We start from the raw sequence: 21,419 nt of genomic DNA, 5'->3' as shown, positions 1-21,419 counted from the left end.
ACTTTCCTTGGTCGAGTCTGCACGGTCACAAAACAATAGGCAGGCATGCAGAGGTGCGCCTGCACCCTCACGGATCCTCGCGCAGCCGCGGATGCGTAAAGTATAACTGAGGCTTAGCAGAAATGTTTGCTCGGCCGTCCGCATCCCCGTCTGCAACGGATTATTATCAAGGCTTTACAGCATGCCGTCTTTCGTAGTCAGTAGCCTGCATAAGGAATGAAATGTGGGCTGAAACAAATGAAAGGCGTGCAGTGTGTGCAGAGCACAAACACATGCAAAGGGATCTACAGAATGTCACTAACAAACCAGGATCCTGCTCTGTAGTCCTCTCTAATCTGCCCCGGGGCTCATCAGGGCTTTATTTCTGTACTGCATATTTATGTGAATCAGAGCGAGTGTGTGTGTGTGTGCGTGTGTGTGCGTGTGTGTGTGTGTGTGTGCGCGCGTGTGTGTGCGTGTGCGTGTGTGAGAAGGGTAAAACCCCTTCTCTTGTGGGAGCAATTAAAGCCTTGCTTCCATCAAACCTGATCAGAGTCTTTGTGCTCGTGCTCTCTCTTAGCCTTTCTGTCTTCACAAGCTGTTTACACTTTCACTTCTCCCTCTGTATGTTTTACAAGACTGGATCGGAGAGGAAAGAACTTAAAAACACAAAAACACACCACAGCAGTAAGATGGCACCATAATCTCACTCTAAGCTTCTATATCCTGACTTCCTGCAGTGAGAGCACACAGATTACAGCCGTGGTCACTTATGTGATACAGGAGACACGATTACAGACACTTTTAGTACAGCCGGCCTTTCAAAATGTTCTACGACCCTTTGAGTCGTTATTCACCTCCTACTTTATCAGACTTTCTGTTGTTTTTGCTCTTTTTAAACAGACTAAATCCTCCACGCTGCTCAGAGCAACACCAACACTGCAGGAGTTAATCATTTCACAGTGGACAGTAAAATCTTGTGTTAATCCCATCTCCTTTTTAGAAACGTGGCTGCATATTTCTGGGGGGGAAAAAATGCCTCAAGTAATTGAAAAGAACCTAAATCGGTTTGCTCCTGTCATCTCGGGGCCGCAGTTACTTCCAAAACACAAAGCAGAGGGCCTGATGGCTGCAGGGTGAAAACCTTGAGAAGGGAGACGGCTGTCAGACACACATGGTAGATCATGATAAAAGGTAGATCATCCCATGCAGCAATCCTTCTTTTATGCATGCACGCATGCGCTTACACACTCATATGCACATTCACCTCTAAGGCACCATGAGGCCTCATTAAGGCAGCCTGCGCTCTCTCTCCCTCTTTCGCAATGTCACCTCTGCCACAGGGACCAAAGACTGACACAGGCATAATTGGCCTGAACACACCAACAGCACGCTGGGAATGGCTGCGTCTTGATAAGTGGGATGTGTGTGCACACGTGGGGGGGTTTGACCCTTTTAATGCCGCACAGTTGGCAGGAGAGTGGCTCGTGTCACAACGGATCAGTGGATGCTGGTGACGGTGATGGGGGAGGACCTCTCCTGGGAACGGGACACTGGTGCCCTCCTATTCGCTTCTGCTACTTCCAGTGTCTCAGTGACACAGAAAAAAACGACTTCAACTACACAACAAATTTTAAAAAATTGCAGCTACATGTTAAAATGACATATATAGACGATTCACATAAAGAATCTGCAACCTCATAGGAGGCAGACACAGAGCTTCTGTATGGTCTTCAAACCCACAGTCATGAATAAACTGAGCATGCTCACAAAATTCCTTCCACCTTATGGCAACAAATGCCAAAATGTTACCTTAGACACCTGAGACAAACACACATGTACAGTAGGAGCCACTCACCATTCAGCTTCTAACCCGCCACATATCTCAGTGTGGCGGACGTGGCGGGGGAGGGCGGCAGGAAAACTAAAGCCTTTCACTTTGATCTCTGGAGTTCAGCCCATTTAAATGTTTGTGTTTGAGATGTAGACCTTTAATTTTGGCCTGATGGGTTCCAGGCTCTCTGGGTTTAGCGTGGCATGTCGGATATGGGAGTGTTTACACAGTCTCCCTCCAGCTCTCCCGGTGCTGAAATAAGTGCATTAAGATGGATGGATTTACTTAGTCTCTAACCTCAGGGACTCGGGGAACAAACTCTGAATGACCTCTTTGTGTTGCAGGAGGGCACCGAAGGAGACTGGCCCACACTGCTGACTGTGTTTCTTCAGTGTCAACAGACCCACTTACAGCACGTCCTTAAAACCGATCCTCAGTCAACAAACTTGTACCGATGGTGCTACAGCCGTGGTCCCCGCCAGCTACAGCCAAAAAATCCACAATAAGACAAGATTGCATAGGGTGACTGCGACAGGCAGACTTGTCATCCTTCAAGCAGTTAATGCCAAACAAATACTTCCAATAAAAACTGTGCGTACACTTATATTAGAAGAGGAAGCAAGGCAGAACCAAGACTCGTTTCAACCAAACTAGAACGTCTGGAAAAGCTTTTCTTCATAGCTGCAATCAGGACTAATGAGCTGTGATCAATACAAACATTTACATGGGATTTGAAAATATGTCCAGCTGGAAATGACTACATTTTTCATTTTTCCATGGGGACTTGGGCAATTGTTTGCATCTGCAAGGCACTAAATCAACCAGTGCTTCCTTTGATTTGTTAACCTTTGTTTGGCCGTGTCAGTAGATGAGGCATGGCTGAAGTGGCTGCTTTCATGGCCACATTGTAAGATGCAGCCTGGGTGATTGGTTGTTGCGTCCTTGGGCGAGACACTTCACCCGTTGCCTACTGGTGGTGGTCAGAGGGCCCGGTGGCGCCAGTGTCCGGCAGCCTCGCCTCTGTCAGTGCGCCCCAGGGTGGCTGTGGCTACAATGTAGCTGCCATCACCAGTGTGTGAATGTGTGTGTGAATGGGTGGATGACTGGATATGTAAAGCGCTTTGGGGTCCTTAGGGACTAGTAAAGCGCTATATAAATACAGGCCATTTACCATTTACCATTGTAGCTGTACTCGCTGAGGGGAGGGAGCTTCCCTCTGTGCAGCACAGGATATTGAGCTTCCTTTTTAGCCCTTCCAGCTGTGCATTAAACGCTCCTGGCTGGGTGATGGGTTACCAACAGGAGCAGAGATCACAGGTGAAACGCCTTCAGTCCGTTTCACTTGTGCATCCCTCAGAGTTAAATCTTTCAGAGCGCCATATTATTTCTCCAAACAGGCATGCTTATTAAATATCAAAAGAGAGCTCTGATTTGAATTACAGTTGTGTCTGAGCCAAAGCAGGAACAATGCTTTAGTCTAGAGGGATCGGGCAGCAACCTCTCGGTGACCTCGCGCCCCCCGGCAGAGAAAGAGCTCATCCTCGACTGCGGCTGTTTCTCAGAATGCACAAAAGGCCAACGGTGGTCAGGTCATCTTTCCACCGCGCATCAGGTCAAGTTCCAGAGGCAGCCCTGCTTTCTGGACACCAAAATCCACACAGACGGCAGAGGTCAGCGTGAGGGCGGCGCAGGCAGCCCGGGGCAGTAAACCAACACTGGCGCTGCAAAAGGCCAACCTTCTCTTTCCAGTCGAGTGAATGAGTTAGGGAGCTGCCTGGGTGATTTGTGGCGTGATTGTTGCGCTCTATATCACTTGAGATTACAGCAGGTGGTGGCCCACAGCCTAGAAGTACACACAGCTATATCACCAGTCCTCCTCTCAGGAAACGCCGAGAGAATGAGGCAGGGAGAAAAACAAGCCCTCGGCTGCCTCCCACACAGCAGTAATATGCTCACAGGCAATTCTGCTGCCAGCAGAGCTCTCTATGACAATCCAGGGAGCTCTTCAGCTCTGATATCTGCCACAAAAGTTCACCTCCGCTTCTCTCTTTCCACTATTTTTTTAAACAATGCCATCAGCGCTGCAAATTACACCTTCCACATCGCACATTATTCTCTCCCCCGGTGACAGACGTACTCAAGCCTGACACACTTCACTAGCGCCGCTCTTCACAGTGGCGTCAGCCCCGGGTCTCGCTGTAGCACCGCTTCATTTTCACATTAACTCCAGTAAAGCGTGGTGAAATCAGCGTTGTGCTGAGGGGGGGAAACTGAGAATCACTCCACTGTGCACTTCAATTCACCCCCGCACTGAACTTGGTCTCACATCGCAGACGCAGCTGCAGGAGATATCTCACGAGGGACGAGCTTCTCCAATATATCTACCAGATGAAATTTTTGGGAAAAAAAGGAAAAGAAAAAGGGGAGAGCTGCTCTGCTGCACCCTTAAGTGAAAGGCCGCGATGAAGTCATTGCTGACACTAACGGTATTTTAAAGGAGACACAGGTGAGAGCCAAATACATTTCTTTATTACTGCGCGTTTAATATCAGATTTTTTACACTTCCAACAGGAAACGCAGATTCTGTTCTCAGTAGATTTGAACAATTCACCCACGAGAACATTCTCAGGCCACCTGATTAAAATGGGACTGCGGACCTTTTTAAATGTCATCCAGCACTGCTTTAATCTGGCTGCCGGCTGCACTCGGCAAACAAGGCAGTGCGAGCTCAGGCTGGGCTCTCCGATGACAAACTTAGCCGCGTTTCTCTGACAGGCTGTCGATTGACGGTATCATAAAAGATGGGAATGTAACCAAGTGACAAGATATCATTGCCCTGGGAGACAGCTTTAATCATGTGATAGATCTGTCTGCAGACCTTTGTGGTGACACGCTGTGCTGCTTTGTCATCATCAGTATGTGTTCAAGCCAGTACTTCAATCCACTCCCTGGACAGCAGTCAGAGGTTTAATAAAACTCTGCTTTCCACCCACGGCACCTTGGAAGCAGCTTAGACTTTACAAAAGTTGTTTATTTCACTGGCGGCTGCTGCTTTCTCGCTGCGGCCAATCCTCCTGCAGAGCACACCAATCAGGTTAGCCGACACCTGCAGGTGCACTGACGACCGTGGTAATTAGAGACAACGGTTAATGAAATCCATTCATGAGCAGAAGTGCGCCCAGGACGAGGAGAACCGCAGAGAGCGACGTACAGCTGACGCCGACAGCCTCGAGGTGAAGCCGCACGAAGAGGGAAGAAAATAAATCAACGTCTGAAAACACAAAAGACGCATTTTCATCAGTTGGATTTTCTTTTCAAAATGCAGCGTATGCCTCAGGCTTTAGAGGGAACACAGAAAATACACTGTAATTATCGAGTAGGTGAGAAGGCTGTTAGATTAAAAGATGAGGGACCAGCACTGAACCTTCAAAGAGACCCGAGCTCGCCCTGGGCTGATTTCCAGTCTTGCAGCAGTAGAAGGAAAACACACACACACACACACACACACACACACACACACCAGCCAAAAGTCAGTCATTACCAAAGCTGCACATCAGCAGCAGAATTACAATGGCCTTTTTTTCCACTTTGTTATTTGAAGGATTATTAGCTTTATTCCAATGAGTCACAAGATTATTAACAACCTCAAAACGAACATTCGGTGCATAAACTGCACAGAAACGCTGTAACAACACTGTGTCACAGAAACGCTGTAACAACACTGTGTCACAGAAACGCTGTAACAACACTGTAACAACACTGTGTCACTGAAACGCTGTAACAACACTGTGTCACAGAAACGCTGTAACAACACTGTGTCACAGAAACGCTGTAACAACACTGTAACAACACTGTGTCACTGAAACGCTGTAACAACACTGTAACAACACTGTGTCACTGAAACGCTGTAACAACACTGTAACAACACTGTGTCACTGAAACGCTGTAACAACACTGTGTCACAGAAACGCTGTAACAACACTGTAACAACACTGTCACAGAAACGCTGTAACAACACTGTAACAACACTGTGTCACTGAAACGCTGTAACAACACTGTGTCACTGAAACGCTGTAACAACACTGTGTCACTGAAACGCTGTAACAACACTGTGTCACTGAAACGCTGTAACAACACTGTAACAACACTGTGTCACTGAAACGCTGTAACAACACTGTGTCACTGAAACGCTGTAACAACACTGTAACAACACTGTGTCACTGAAACGCTGTAACAACACTGTGTCACTGAAACGCTGTAACAACACTGTAACAACACTGTGTCACTGAAACGCTGTAACAACACTGTAACAACACTGTGTCACTGAAACGCTGTAACAACACTGTAACAACACTGTGTCACAGAAACGCTGTAACAACACTGTAACAACACTGTGTCACAGAAACGCTGTAACAACACTGTAACAACACTGTGTCACTGAAACGCTGTAACAACACTGTGTCACTGAAACGCTGTAACAACACTGTAACAACACTGTGTCACTGAAACGCTGTAACAACACTGTGTCACTGAAACGCTGTAACAACACTGTGTCACTGAAACGCTGTAACAACACTGTGCCACAGAAACGCTGTAACAACACTGTGCCACAGAAACGCTGTAACAACACTGTCACAGAAACGCTGTAACAACACTGTGTCACAGAAACGCTGTAACAAAACTGTAACAACACTGTGTCACAGAAACACTGTAACAACACTGTAACAACACTGTGTCACAGAAACACCGTAACAACACTGTGTCACAGAAACGCTGTAACAACACTGTGTCACAGAAACAGCAAGCTAGTAGAAAATCAGCATAAAGGGATTTTTTTCACTTCGTGATCTGCTGTGGAGTTTAAAATCTACAATATGTTTGATATGTTCACGTATTGAATATTCGAGTAGAATAAACATGTTATGAACCATTTCTTCACTGAGGAGCTTCGTGACAAATAAGGCCTTGCTTTGCTTTATGATGAACTGGTCGGCCTTTAGGGGTTACGCCCGACTTTGTCCAAAAGTGCAAAAAGAAAGATGTATGAAGAAAGCGCACCAACTGTCAAACAAATGGAGACTTTTTGCACCTGCCTTTGAGCAAATATTGACACTCATCATCCCACAAACGAGTACTCTCTCGCTCTCTCACACACAGACACACACACACACACTATTTTTGATGGAGCTGTTGCCTGTCCAGAGGTTTGCTGCATTAGCGTGCTGGTAATCCCCTCCAACAAAAACCCACCTGACTCTTTTAATCTACCTCAATAAAAATACCAGTGGTCTCTGCTCTCTCTGCACCTGGATTCTTTTACTCGTCTTTTGCAATTGTCTCAGGCATTAGCATATGGCAGGACTGGATGACAGGGGACTGAGGTGGTAAAAGAGAAGAAAAGAGGGCATATTTAAATGGAAATAGGGGCCAAGAGAGTGGGCTATCATGGAGCAGAGAGAAAGCAGATTTTGTGTACTGTTTCCCCAGTCAGATCCTTTCATGGTAGGGGAGAGAGGGTGGCCCTCTGTTGATTTAGGCTGCACAAAGGAGGCCTTAATCCTTTCAAGGGAACCAAATCAGTCCGCAGAGAAGCTTCTTGTCAAGCACGGCCATTGAACACTCCAATGGATGCCACAAATCAAGACCGGGAGGGAATCAAAGGCCAGAATATGGGAAGTGTGTATGGAGGTCTGGAACAAGAATTAAGGGTGGGGGGTTGGGGCTACAAGGACCTATCCCAACTATCTCACCCATTTCTACCAAAGCCCCGAAGGGGTCATAACCTTGGTCTCTTAGCCTCCCTCTCGCCCCGCGTGGTAACTCCCCTCCATTACAGAGGAATGTCCTTTCATGGGGGCACCTCCATTATCCCTGAGCCAGAGAAAATGGGGCTGCTTTTAACAGCAAATTAGTGACTTGATAATGAGGTCACATGTGGTGTTGGCACACTGAGGCCATAAACAGATGCCTTTCCAGCATTAGTACATCCTCCTCCTGCTCTGGCTTCAGCAAGGGTCCCGGTGCATTTCAGCACATTTGAAACAAAGGCTCACCAAAACGCTCACACAGCCTCACAGCGTCACACACCGACACAGAGAAATATTTTCACATTAGACGATAACTGTTTGACTCATCGTGTACGGCGACGTTACATACAGATGCACCCTGGGTAAACTGCTATTGTTTGAAATGCTCACAAATAGGAAATATGTGAAATATGAAGAGAACACCGCACGGAGACAAAGTACACAAATGTCAACGTGGCGATATCTGCAGAAACTGCAATGGTGACAACACATCATAGGAACAGAAATGCATACCTTTAACTGCAGCTGTGCTGAAAAATTTCTCGGAGCTGGCATCGGAGACCTGGAAAAAAAGAGATGAAAACATCACATTCAGCATAGAGTTAAAATTCCCCAGGATGACACTGGAACAAAGCGACTTTGGTTCTTTTCTCCTCCACCAAACTTTGCAGACTAACTCCTTTATGACATTTTTAGAGATGATGTACAGCAATGCCTGTGCTCACCGAGAGAACAAAACACACATGACACTCACAGCAGTCACTAAAACATAAAGCAAACTCTGGTCTTAAATTAGCAGAAGTTTTTTTTTTTTTAATATACAATTCTGGAAATGTGTTGCTGGGCTGTGTGCTCCAGTTTTACTGGCACGCATGCAGTCATTGTCAGGGCACGTGTGTGCATGCCGCTTTCCCCAAATCCCGTCCATAATTATCAGGACAGCCTGAGTATCGTGATCAAAACCAACACTGGGCATCAGACTGAAACAAAACAAGTGGGACTTCTTATTCTGGCCACTTGATGGCACTGTTGCTCCGTGCCAATTTGTTTTTAAAGCCTCACGATTCCTCCAAACGTCTCGGGCAGCAGCGCTCCGACACCATCAGCGTGCTAGAATAACATGTGCGGTGATGGGATTTAATCCTGAATTAGACAACAAAAGCCACGCGTAGTTTTTAAAACAGGTCACGCCTAAACTATATTTCAAACACTGATTTTGACACATTTCACATCACCACAAAATGCCACAAAACGCACGCAGTGAAGACAGGAAAGAAACGGAACAACACCCGTTGAGCCCCATGTGAAGACGGACTGACAGCTTTCTCTGAATAAAACCAATTTCTAATAACTGGCTTTGTGGACTCACTCGCTTTGGTTTAATGCTGAAAATGTGAATTCCGGAAGATTACATTTTAAGAGCAGTGCTTTGTTTTCTTCTTGACATATTCGAAATCTGCTGCCAGTCACAGCTTAGTTATGCGCACTTGTGTCTTTTATTTTCACCTTAAGCACGGCAATAAATTCAAAATAATAGGAAATGCTGCTCGTGAGAAAGACATTTTTTATTATTAAAATCATACACTTGTGTTTTTCACTAATGCAGGATGTAAACAATGAAAGCTGCAGGATAAATGGCAACACACAGACCGTTTTCTTTGCACGCTTTAAAAAAAAGTCTCCCTCACGTTATTTTGCACATTACCACACACAATGACAAACACGTCGTGGATTAAGAAGCGGCTCCGAGCCAGCGCGCATACCTTCGATGTGGCAAGGGTAGCAAGGAGTCAGGATATTACTTTTCTCGGTCTGGTAAATATGGCCTCGTCTCACATTCTGCTTTTCAAATAGTATAATCCATACAAGAGGCAGCGAAGTCTACTCCGTTTAAACTGAAGACAGCCATGCGAAAAGAGAAGAAGCCTTTCCAAGAAAAAAAATCCAAAGCCGTTCACAAAGCTACTGCGCCTTTTGGACAAAGAGAACCATGTGTCTCGCCACGGAGAGCTTTTGCATCATCAATGAGACGAGAAGGGAGAAAAAATCCTTTGATCCACCTTCCTTTCCTGCTCGGGACTCAGTGTGTGTGCGTGTGTGATTTTTTCACGTATATTCTCCTGTCGGAAATATCCGTGAGAGGTAACAAACACGATCCTGGAGGGTTTGTGAGTCGGTGCGCAGAAAGGGGCTGCGTCCGATGGAGCAAACCAATCCAACAAAGCGCACGGCCACTTTTCTCCGTGGAGACAGAAACGCAGGGAAATCACACGAGCAGTGAGCAAAAATTCACTAGGTATAGACCCACTGTCGCGCTGGGTGCTCTGACAGATTCCGATCGTGGGCACGCTACAGCCTCTCCCCGTCCGCTCCTAAGCACCAGACAAACTCCCATTCATCCAGCAACTGCCTGCTTGTGTGCTGCTGCCTTAACGGTCGGGTCCTCCCACTTCCTGATTTCTAGGCGGTCTTGGATTCAACCACAGTAGTCCTCCTTCACAAGATAAACACACTTGTGTTTTTTGGGGGCTTCCGAAAAAGCTTGAACCTTGATTGCAGAAGTGCACATCGGCGCATTTACCTTTTGCGTAAATGGCGCGCAAAAGCTTAGACGGCAGCGCACCACAGAAAGATAAGGAGGTAGGGAGAGAGAGAGAGGGAACAAGAGGGAAGAAGAGAAAGGCGAGAGGGAGGGGAGAGCCAGGGCAGAAAGATAGTCTGTCACTCTGTACAGAGCAAGATGATGTCAGCCGCTAATGAATTCCCCAGTAGGGTGCTGCTACCGGGAGGGGAGGAAAAACAAAACGCTCCTTTATGAGCAGCAAGCACCTCCTCGAAGCCCACAGGCGCTGTCTTCCTGTTGAATCAACTCCCACTCCACTGGCCTGAAGGGAGGTCAACTGGTAATATAAAAAGCACTTTGGGTCATTCAGCCTCCAATTTGAGTGCTGAGCTCTCCGTGGTCCACCCCGACCAGAAAGCTAACTAGCTTCCAGCCCTGAAACTACAGGAAGAAGCCGTGCCCACTGACTGTATGAGGCTCCAAGGCTATGTGAGGTTATTTGTTTGGCTGTCCAGGATAACAGAACATTGCACCTTCTAGTTGTTTCCATGTCTTGGTATGACAGCATGTGTATTCTGAAAGCATCATATTGATTTAGAGGAAGGGTTCCCACTTCTGATCTGAGAAGCAATGGCGCTCATCCTTTTTTGCCAAAATCACACCAAATGAATCCGGACGGAAAGAAAATCCTCTTAATAGTGCGAGCGTTGCATCCTATGGCTTGTCTAATGAGCACTAACCCACTGGCTGGGAGGTCAGTGGATGTACAATAGAGCCACATTGCACAAGCTTTTGCTGCCAGCTCAGCCCGAGCAACCACAGAGCAGAAAACAGACTTAGCTCATAGCTGAGATGCTAATCCGTCCCTCGGTAACGGAGAGACGGAGGATCTGTTGGCTGGCTGGGATAGGCCATACAAACATCAAGTCATGGGAAATGGGATATACAGTGGCCTGAGATTTACAACGGCAAAACAAATCCTCACGTTGAGCTAACACAACAGCATTCCTCCAAACTGGAGTCAGATTCCCAGTATGATTAAGCAGAACATTTCACATTTAGCAGAAGAGAAAGAAGTAAACACACACTTTGTGGGGATGTTTCTGGACACGGAACAAAGAATGTGAAGTACCATCAGGCAATGGGAGGGAGGTGACTGGGAAAAGTCCAGCCACTTGGTTCAGCTACAGAGGACAAATGCTCGGTCACAGAGGGCCTGGGAGAAAGACCAGACCATGTGTTCATCAAGTTAGAGGCTGCTGTTAAGCATCCTTGTGTATGCATTGTGCGCTGAACAGCTTTAACTAATGAAATAATAAACGTCTTGATTGCTGCTGCTCATAGGCTGGGAAAACATCTTTGATCGCTACGGTGAAATGATGTCGCTGTACGCCGCACACCCACGAGCTCTGTGTGGTTACATGTAATCAGATCACATGGATTCTTATGTTTAAAGCGGTGATTGTGAGGAAACATCAAGAGCGTTTTGTGGTTTGGCTTCGTGATATGTATTTATGTGACTGCCACTGACAGAAAATGGCTACCAGTCCTTTTCACAGGCCTGTGCGATGCAGCAGCAGCAGCTACGAACAAGCTGTTGTTCTCCATTCGAAATGGTCATTATCAGATGTGAGAGCGACCGCAAGTCTGTGATTACAGCCCCGCTGCCAAACAATCGCCCGGATCTCACATTATTTTTAATTCAAATGAAATGGACAGAGACAAACACACATTCAAATGAGAACTCTGCACAATTTCACATGAAAAAAAAATCTTCTGTGCAAGAGAATGAAGCACCGAGATCAAACGCAATGTCTGGATGAATGCTATGTATCTCAGTAATTGCTGTCTGGGCATGCAAGTTCTATCTATAGAGCATCAGCTTCAGCACTGACATTTTGTCATCTTTTATTCTGTTTTTTGGACGCTGATTCTCCACTTCAAAGAAGCCATGAACATGTTTGTCTCCCCCGCAAGCGTGGTTTAATTTTACAGGAACTCTCCTAGATTACAATCACAAGGGACTGGTTTGCCTTTATGAGCCTTCCTGCCATTTCGCCAAACTACCCTCATTTAAAATATTACCGATAAGTGTAAGATGAGTGCTGCCAATGTAATATGTTAAAAGCTCTTACTACATTTGCCTGTTGGCTCCAAACTCTGTTGTTGCTTTGCAGTGCTCGTGCATTCAACCTGACACTGAACAGAGTCATCATCGTCATCATCAGAGGTGAACAGCATTCAGGTAGGTGGGTATTTCAGAAGCAGTTTCACCACACACTGAAACCTCTGTCAGAACGCTGGAACCCTTTGGTGTAACTGTGTGTGTGCAGTCACGTGAAACTGAACCTTTTATGCATTGCTGTGTAAAACTAAATACACACACGCTGCCTCCAAACGGATTTCAGAGGGTAAACTGAAGCCAGGTGCTGACACTGTATAAGCACAAGTTTTGGAAGCTTGCTAGTCTGGAGCACGGAGGAACGACATTAGCAATGATCTTAAGGAAGCACCTGGTATAGCCCGACTCGAGCCCATCAGTCAACACTGACAGAGATTACTCACCAGCAGAAAACATTCAAGACTCCTCTGTGCACCAAAGTGTGGTTGCGCCTTAAGAAATAAATGTGTAAACGAATGCCTGCAACCAGTTGTCCTAACATTCCTCCACAAACATGTGAGAAACTGATAAAGTCATCCAGGTGGTCCTAAAAGCCACTGGATCAGGTGGAAGCTCACACGCTCTGAACAGAATACCAGAATGGGAGTGACCACCAGGTACAACCGAGTGTCTGTGGTGAGCCTGCACTGAAGTTCCTCGTTAAATAAGAACAAAGTCTAACTTTTGGACCAAATTAGAAACAAATAAAATCCCAGACGCTTTGCAAATACTGTGTAATCTGAATTTTAATGTAAGAATTACTGATGACATTTTCTGTTCTTCCTACAGGGAAGCTGATTTTGGCATTCTGGTGTATGCTGATTGGTTAGTCAAACATTTATTATATACTTGTTGCCGTATAGTCCGGCTGTCTGAGATCATCAGTGTGGGCGTTTCTAGAAATGTTCTGCTGAACAGCCGACGGCGCACGATGATATTATTATTTACATAAAAGGATGTACTGAAAAAAGTAACTCCTCACGACGGCTCCGTGAATACGTTTCACTGCAAAGAAGAAAGGTTAATAACAAGCAGGGTGAAACCCGCTGTCACACAGGATGTTTAGATCTCGCCTCACTCAAGTGATGAACAACAACATTTAAGACGTGATTTATTCTGCAGCTGTGTACTGCACGACATAATATTTACATTCTAAATATACTTGCTTTATTCCAACAGCTTATAAAATAAAAGGAGTAAATAGTAGGCCGACCCTGAGCCAAGCAGGGAGCGGTGGGGCGGTGTTGCCCCCGCTTTTTTAAAATTTCGCCTCATAGATATGAGTAACGCATTATCAACAACACTACTCATTTCTCAAAGAAAAATTTGTGAAGGTTAAACAACTGAAACTTTACACAAAGAAACACAACCACTGCTCACACCCCAGCGGCTCAAACACCGGGCCTCAGGAGGGAGCTCTGCAACAACAAAGCCAGCCCAGCCCACTTCCTGCCTTTTACACGCACCGCTGAGGTGGAAGAACAGCGTAATATTCCCGTCTGGAACATGGTGCGTTAAGGGGCTCGTGTTAGCGCTGATGCTGTACTCAGCAAGTTTAATATTGATGCTTTTTATATTAGCATGCTAATATTTGCTAATTAGGAAAGGGGAAAAAATACAGGTAATTGGAAACTCATTAGCCCGCAGGTATTTGTTCATGAACCAAAGTATCGGGAAATTAAAATGTTAGTTTGTTGCTACTGGTGGATGAAAAGATATTATATTCCATCCTGAGGGGAACATCATTGCAAGCCGTCCAACAATATTTCGGGGGACTGACTGGCGAACAATGTGGAGCTAAAAATAAGTAATAATTCCACCTTAAAGAAAAGGTTGGAACCATAGTCATTACACAACCACCACTTGATTGGCAGGTGGCTGAGTTTCTGGAGCTATTGGACTTATCGAAATAATACCTGATTAAAACCTGTTCGGTGTTACAAGGATTACTTTTAAATAAATCCCTGCCTTCAGAGGAAAGGGTGGGATTAGATCACACCCTCCTTGTTGCTTAAGTTCAGAAACATGGAAATGTAGCGCACCTCTAAGAGCTGTGAAATATTTCTAATTGCACAAACCCACACACTTACACATGCCAGCACTGCTTCTCACAGACTTTGGAGGGTGGAGAGAGGGCGGTTCATTTTTTTAATATACAAAATGTTATTGTTTTATATATTTATTTATTTTTATTTTTTTACAGTCATTACATCCGACCTTATCTCCCCGAGCCTGCACTGGTTTGTCATTGACAACCGGCTCTAATCTCTCCCCCCTCCTGACAAGCAGCACTGACAGGCCCTTTCTTTCCAATTCCTCAGACACACAGCCAGACATAAATTAATCTGTCACTCATTGCTAATATTAATGTGGGGATGGCACAGAGCTGCAAGCACACAAAAGACAAACGCGTCCAACATTAAAAACCACTACACAGAATGGGACACCACAGCACTGCCGGAGTGGCAAAAGCCTTTGGAAAAGCTGACAGTCTTATCTGCTGAAATGCATCAATAAAAAAAAACAGAGAGATTTGAGAACTTTTGAGCTCACATCTTCATTTCCATGGAATTGCTTTTCAGTGTTAAACTTGTAACTAAAAATGCTAAAAACGAATCTCCACTTTGCATCTCTGTCCCGCCCTGTTCAAACAGCATGGCATGCTGGGAACATTAAGGCAGACTGGTCGACACAGGAATGAAAGCAGCTATCTGATTCGATGACGAAACCCCTAAAAGCAGACGCTCTGTGTTATAATAAAGATTCCAGAGCCGAGAGATACGACTCTCACATCATGCCGGCCAGTTAAGCAGCAGAAAAGTATTTCTTCCGGTTGTTAAAAGCCTGCAGAGACCATGTTATCTGCTTATCTGTATCTGCTTATCTCCCCATGGTCTGTGAAAGCAGGCCGGGGCCACAGGAGTTCAAAATAAATGGCCTGATCAATGGCAGACATTATCTGGATCTGGTAGGCAATAATCAGATCCAGTTGACATCGCAGCCGCAGAAAGAACCGGCCTGTCAGCGGGAACAAGCCTACTGTGCTCGCTATCGGTCTAATGTCGCCGCCGTGGGACTCGCTTTGGAAAACAATGCAGACAAGAAAATTGGTTTAACCTTTCCTGCCTCCAATGCTTTGGTTACATCCAGATTGCAGCCCCCCCCCGTACTCTGCCCAGTCAGAAGAAAAATGGGAGACCTTTTTGGCTAAATTACAGACGTCGCTGTGGAATGTGGTCTGTGGGCAGCAAAGCCGGTGATAATTTCAGAGCGATCACTCCCGTCCCTTCTAGCAGACATTTTCATGTAATGTCAGGATAATTACTAAATCTGCACGTGTGTTTTTTGGCGCTGACGCTTAATGTTCATATGGAGATTTAATGGACTAAGAAAATGATGGCTGGGGAAATCGGAATTTTAATGCACCGAATTCTGAGAAATTATTGGTTTGTGCTGTTTGCTTTCATCTCGACATCATGTTAGGCCTTCAGTGCATCTATGAAGTATTACTTTTCGCCTGAAACGACGGCATAAACAAGATTTAGTGCTGCTTGACATACAAATTCATTAATTATTGTACTCGTAACTTCACCGAGCTGTGATGTCACGTCAGCTCAATGACAAAAACCTCAAAACAATAAATAAATAAAATAGAGCTTGTGTTGCATTCTTTAATTTGACCCCAATTCTTTCTGTGAAGCTTTGCCGTGGAGCCGTATCCCAGACAGAAACATTCATAACAGATAACCCTCTGCATGACAAAGCCCTAGCTTTCATTTTCTCCCTAATCTGCATGTCTTTATATTTGCAGGGACCCAGCAGACATCTACAACTTAAGAAGTCTGCTGTATGAACCCCCCACAAGGCCTCAACTTAATGCTAACTGAGAGCAGCCGCGCTCGCAGGAATAATATTTCCCCTTTTTGTTTCTTTCTTCTCAGCGGCGATATGAGAGCGAGGAGACGAGGGGAGGCAGGGAGATAAAGGACAGGGAACTAGAGAGGAAAACAAAACAGGAGCAGATGAGGGGAGACAGACAAGACGGGGGGGGGGGAGAAAAAGCCAACCGGGGAGGTAGTGGAGCTGGGGGGGTAACAGCCTGCTGTGTCTTTTAAGAAGGAATAGCTACAGGAAGCACTGAGGAAGTCACCACTAAGGCGCTGTATTAAAACCTGTCTGACCCTCTGCAGACCCCCTCGGCTCACATAGCACGGTCAGAGGGATTAGGTCTTCTGAAACGCTCCGTCAAGACCATTCTGTCAGGCGCCGATGGAGACAAGCCCCACCCACTCCCCCTGCTTGCAACCGCATGCTCCACTCAAGCAGCCTCTCCAGGGGCCTCTCTATGCTCAACGGCACCAGAGTGGGGGCCTGATGATAGGCTCTCTAGAGGGATACGAGATGGACCGTGGACATCAAAAGCCAGCAGCGTGATAGACAGCAGGGAGGTCTCTGCCCATCCTCAACCTTTCTTCTTTTTCTTTTTGTTGTTGTCCCCCTCTCTCTCCATCGACGCCCCCTGGCCATTGAAGGGATTCTAATTGCATTTTGCAGGGCCCGGAATAAATGAGGTCGTTGTTCTGCCCATAGTAGATCCCCTGCTGGGAGGATGAATGATGGGATGGAGAGAAATTGGAAGTTAGGCCTTTTTGAGACAAAAAAATGAAAAGTAAACAAGGTGCTTCGCAGGTCACCGAGGAGGGACAATTCTGGGTGCCGCCACATCTAGAAGGCAGCTAGAAAGCCTTGCTTTTAGGCTCCCTGTCAGTCGGCGGCAGACGGGTTATCAAATCGCACATCTTTAACTCTCACTGTGATCAGGGCCTCATGCTTGTAGACTGTGTGAGTGAGCATGTGACCTGCAGAGGACCGTCCGCCTCCTTTCCCCTGGTGGTGTCCCAAAAGTGTAAAAAGGAGATGATGGTTTGTGACCTACATGTGAAACTGGTGGTGGGCCAGAGACTGGGGCCACAACCGGGCCGCAGGGGGTCTGTCTGTTGACAAAAAGGCGAGGCCTCTTCCGCTTTGAAGCCCTGTATATTTAAATATTTCATGACCCCCTCATCTCCAGACCCTTTTATCAGATTTGTGCTCTGGCTCGTGGCTGCCTTTCATTAGCGGCACAGAGAGGGAAGTTAGTGTGGATCTAATGCACCCGTCAGCGAGGCAGATCTGAGAGAGCCTCTCCCGTACCCGGGCCCTTTTGGCACTCTCCATATCTGGAAGACGATCTTGTTAAATGCTAGTAACAATTACACCAATTACAGATAAGCCTAACTGTGTCAAAGCCACAACATGATGTTTACAATGATTAGCATGCAGTGTTATCATCAGGGATGGTAATCAAGGCTAGTGCCTGGTACTTCACATGATCACAGGGCTCTTTATCCGTCACTGTTGATAAAAGGCCACCGGCTGGAGACGGAGCCGAGCGGAGCTGTCGTGTTCGGCACTAACTCGTGCGCCGACTATCTAGCTTCAGTTAACGCACGGCGGGTTTGACGGGAGACTTCACAAGAAGTCTTATTAACTGCACAATGACATCAAATAAGAGAAGATCGTTATTGTCAAAGACACTTTTAGGATCTCAGCAAAGCGGTCGCGGCTCTGCTCCTGCAGTGAAAAGTTCCAATAATCGAAATTACACAAACGTGAATGATGCGACTTTATTGCAGCGAGGCGGAGCGTGGCATGTGCCAGTAGATTTCCACGAGGGCGCGTGCTGGCTCGGTGCAGAGCACCAGTCTAGAAATGCATCTCTGAGACTGGTGACCATGACATAAGGCCCTGCTTGTGCGCTTGTAATAGAGATGCCTTTGAGAGCGGCCCGCGTCTGCCTGCGGGACACATTCCACGCTTTCCTCCACAAACTCAGCGCCGCCGTCAGGCTCTGGGTCCTAAATGTGCACATTGTGAGGCTTGCCTCGCTGGCTGCCTGACAGCAGAACATTCACCATGGGGTTATTTGAGTGGACCCAGCCTCTCAGGGCACAGACAGAGCGTGCTCTCTCTAACGTGTGTGATACTTTGTAAATGGCTGTCTTATTTAAGCGTGTCAAAAGATCCACCTTACAATTTGCTTTTGACACTGCAGTCGCATCAGCGGAGATCATAAAGCGTGTGCGATCACGTGACACAGATGGCCACAGTCATGTGTCGGTGGGGGCCAATCATCAGTGGCCATCTCAGACGGGCTTACCATGCAGCGTGTTTACCAACACCAAGCTTCAACAAGATGATCTGGGACAGCTTGCTGTCTGTCTCACTCGCTCTTGCTGACACTCGCACACAAACACGCCTGTAAGAGGATTTCCAGCAGCAACAGGCTTATCCAGAGAGAAAGCTAAAGCGCCACACACATCGTGACCCAACCTCACATGGTCGGATGCACAGGTAAACAAACACAAGACTCCCCGATGGAAACTGTGGTTTGTGGGTCTTTGCTGCACTGATGCAGGGCTAAACAGTTTGTTACACAATAAAGTTTGAATGCAGATGACGGCTGAATGAACAACATGACAGCCCACAGTTTGGGGTCGATACATGTTGGGCTTCGTGCTAATAGATACATTTTCTGCTAGAGCATGTTATTTTTGCAACAGTGAGTTCTTGACTGTCTCGATGGCGTATGAAAAGCTGTCATCGCGTGCTTTAATCGCGTCTTCCTTTTAAAGTCTGTTTGCAAGCCGAGACAAAAAGAGTTTGAATGCAACTGTCGGCAGAAGCACCTCCGGCTGTGTATTTCTTTGCTGTCACCTGATTAGCCTGCTCTGATGGCCACATTGTTACGTGGCAACAGAGGGCACTTAGTTGGCTGGCCCAGTGGAAGTCAATCAGAGCGAGTTCACTGACTGTCTGCCCGGGGATATTAGAGGAGCGTCTTTTAGTCATGCTTGAGGGAGTCCAGGCTCCGACTGCACTAAAGCCTCTGGCGTGCAGGGGAATCTAGCCGGGCCAGGAAAGCACCTGTCATTCAGTAGCGCTTCAGGCACAACAACACCCGACACTGCTCATGAATTCACACAGAGAGAGGCATGCAGACGCTACATATGTGACATACTCGCCGCCTAGTACGCTTCTCCACAAGCTATATGCTGGTGATATGCATTCCCATACCATTTAAAATATCCACAACAGATGTGTGCGAAAATACACGCACAATTCATCACACGAACACAATCGCACACGTCGCCTGCAGGAGGTGCCCTCTTGAGACACCTGAGGTGACAGATGTGTCAAAACAACATATTGGTTTCACTCCTTTTTGTCATGGTGTTGCTTTGTTCCTTTACCCTAACAGCAGAAGCAGGAAAAAAACACTGGATCTGATTTGCACTGCACACTGCTGATGCATTTTTCACGAGTTACTCCGAACACACCATGTTCCTAGACATTAAAAAGCAATTTAGCACTCCCAGGATTAAAAGCGCATGTTAAATTGAAGGCTACACTTGGTGTGGGTATGAAAAATTGAGTGGTTCCTTATATTAACCAGGTTGAGCGCAGCACACAGCATTTAGATAGACGAAATGGAATCTTTTAGCATTACTAATTCATCCGCAGGAAAGCTGTGGTTGAGATGTTGTGCGCAACTCCACAGCAGAATACAAACACAGTGCCGAGGCTGTGCTACATCTCGTCAAACGATATCCATCAGCAGGGATTGTTAAATGTAACCTACTTTTCTCGGTTCTTTTGTTTCTTTTAAGCTCTGCCTCTTCTGTTAGACATGCTGAGAGCCGTGAACCCTTATTCTATAAATCCGTATACTGGCCACACTTTATACTGAGATAACAGAAAAAGGAGACCAGTCAAATTCCAACATGGCATCAGTGATCTCTGTGATGTGAACCATAGCAGGGTGAAGGGCGCTGTGGGTCTGTAGACATCCATGTATATGTTGGCTATGACGCCACAAAGTGTCCTCTACTGTTTCTTTGCACTCCAGTGAGAAAACAAAGGAGAGGACACAAAAAAAAAAGGAGGATGAATACTCATTTAGTGGACCGCAGACCCACTTAAACCCCATGATGGATGCTAATGATCCCGTAATTACCGTTCCTAAAATGGTGATAATTAGAATTCTTTTATGGCTCTTTATCTGCAGACAATCTTGATAATGATTGGTAGAGTGATAAACAGAGATTGTCAGTGTTTGACCTTTGAAAGCACCAACATAAAGAAAAAAGACCTCCAGGATGCAATAAGCGTTTTACTTTAGACACTTATTGCTGATAATCTGCAGTTTAACGTTATTTACTGTTGTTTCTACCTAATCTCATTATGTCGAGGAATGGACAGCTGCATTAGATCCTCCCACACGCTCCCCAAAACCCCCGTGCTACAAAAACCTTTGGAATCTTCCATTTCCTGTTTGACTGTCTGGACCCTCATGGTCGCTCCTCCCCGAGTCTGGTTCTGCTGGGGGTTACTTCCTGTTAAAAGGGAGTTTTTCCTTCCTACTGTCACCAACTGCTTGGCGACAGTGGGATGGGGTCGCCTGAATGGTGGGATTTTCTCTGTAATACTGTAATATGTCTTACGTGGCTGGAGGTGATTGAATCAAGTTCAATCTGAAACTCTGCGCTTCCATCACACTTCGACTGTTTGATTTAAAATCCACAAAGCTGATGTGCTAAAACCACCGTACACAGTGCCTTATGTAGTAAACACGTTTTTGGATATGGCTTTAGCTTTTGATTTATGTTAATATGAAAATACTGATTAAATGATCAGATCAATAGCATTGATCTATAACAGAAAAATGTAAACGTCATAGTTTGTACATTTTTTTGTCAAAAAGACTCGGCAGCCTTATACTGAGGTCCACTCTCTCGCATTCTGCCCAACAGCCTGATGTTGGCCCTGCTCCCTGGTCACATGGCATAGATTACGCCTGTGCTACACCAAATGCCTGATAATGCAATCAAGCAGCTTCAAAGTGCCGTGATTCTCCAGTGCCTGCTGTAATGAGGGGAAAATGAAACCGTTCCCTCAGTGTCTGACTAACCCTCTGATGAGACCTTCATTAGAAAGAGGGAGGGAGACAGACACACTGAGAAAGAGCATTTAAAA

At 46.1% G+C, this 21,419-nt stretch overlaps 1 protein-coding gene across 10 annotated transcripts in view; it reads right to left on the bottom strand.

Moving 5' to 3' along the window:
- The window catches only part of auts2a (activator of transcription and developmental regulator AUTS2 a), a 346,590-nt gene that overhangs the window by 27,573 nt on the left and 297,598 nt on the right, over nucleotides 1–21,419 (bottom strand). For all 10 annotated transcript variants that reach the window (XM_085469427.1, XM_085469431.1, XM_085469430.1 and 7 more), the window contains one exon: nucleotides 8,134–8,182. In XM_085469427.1, the coding sequence (XP_085325553.1) occupies nucleotides 8,134–8,182 (49 nt within the window). The remainder of the gene's footprint in view (nucleotides 1–8,133; nucleotides 8,183–21,419) is intronic.

Source organism: Copadichromis virginalis, linkage group LG10 (genome assembly GCF_057382275.1).
Source record: "Copadichromis virginalis isolate Kocher_CV1m ecotype Utaka linkage group LG10, C_Virginalis_male_GT1.1, whole genome shotgun sequence".
Lineage (NCBI taxonomy): Eukaryota > Metazoa > Chordata > Actinopteri > Cichliformes > Cichlidae > Copadichromis > Copadichromis virginalis.
The sequence above is the reverse complement of the archived record's forward strand: the minus strand, read 5'-3'. Positions and strand labels throughout refer to the sequence as shown.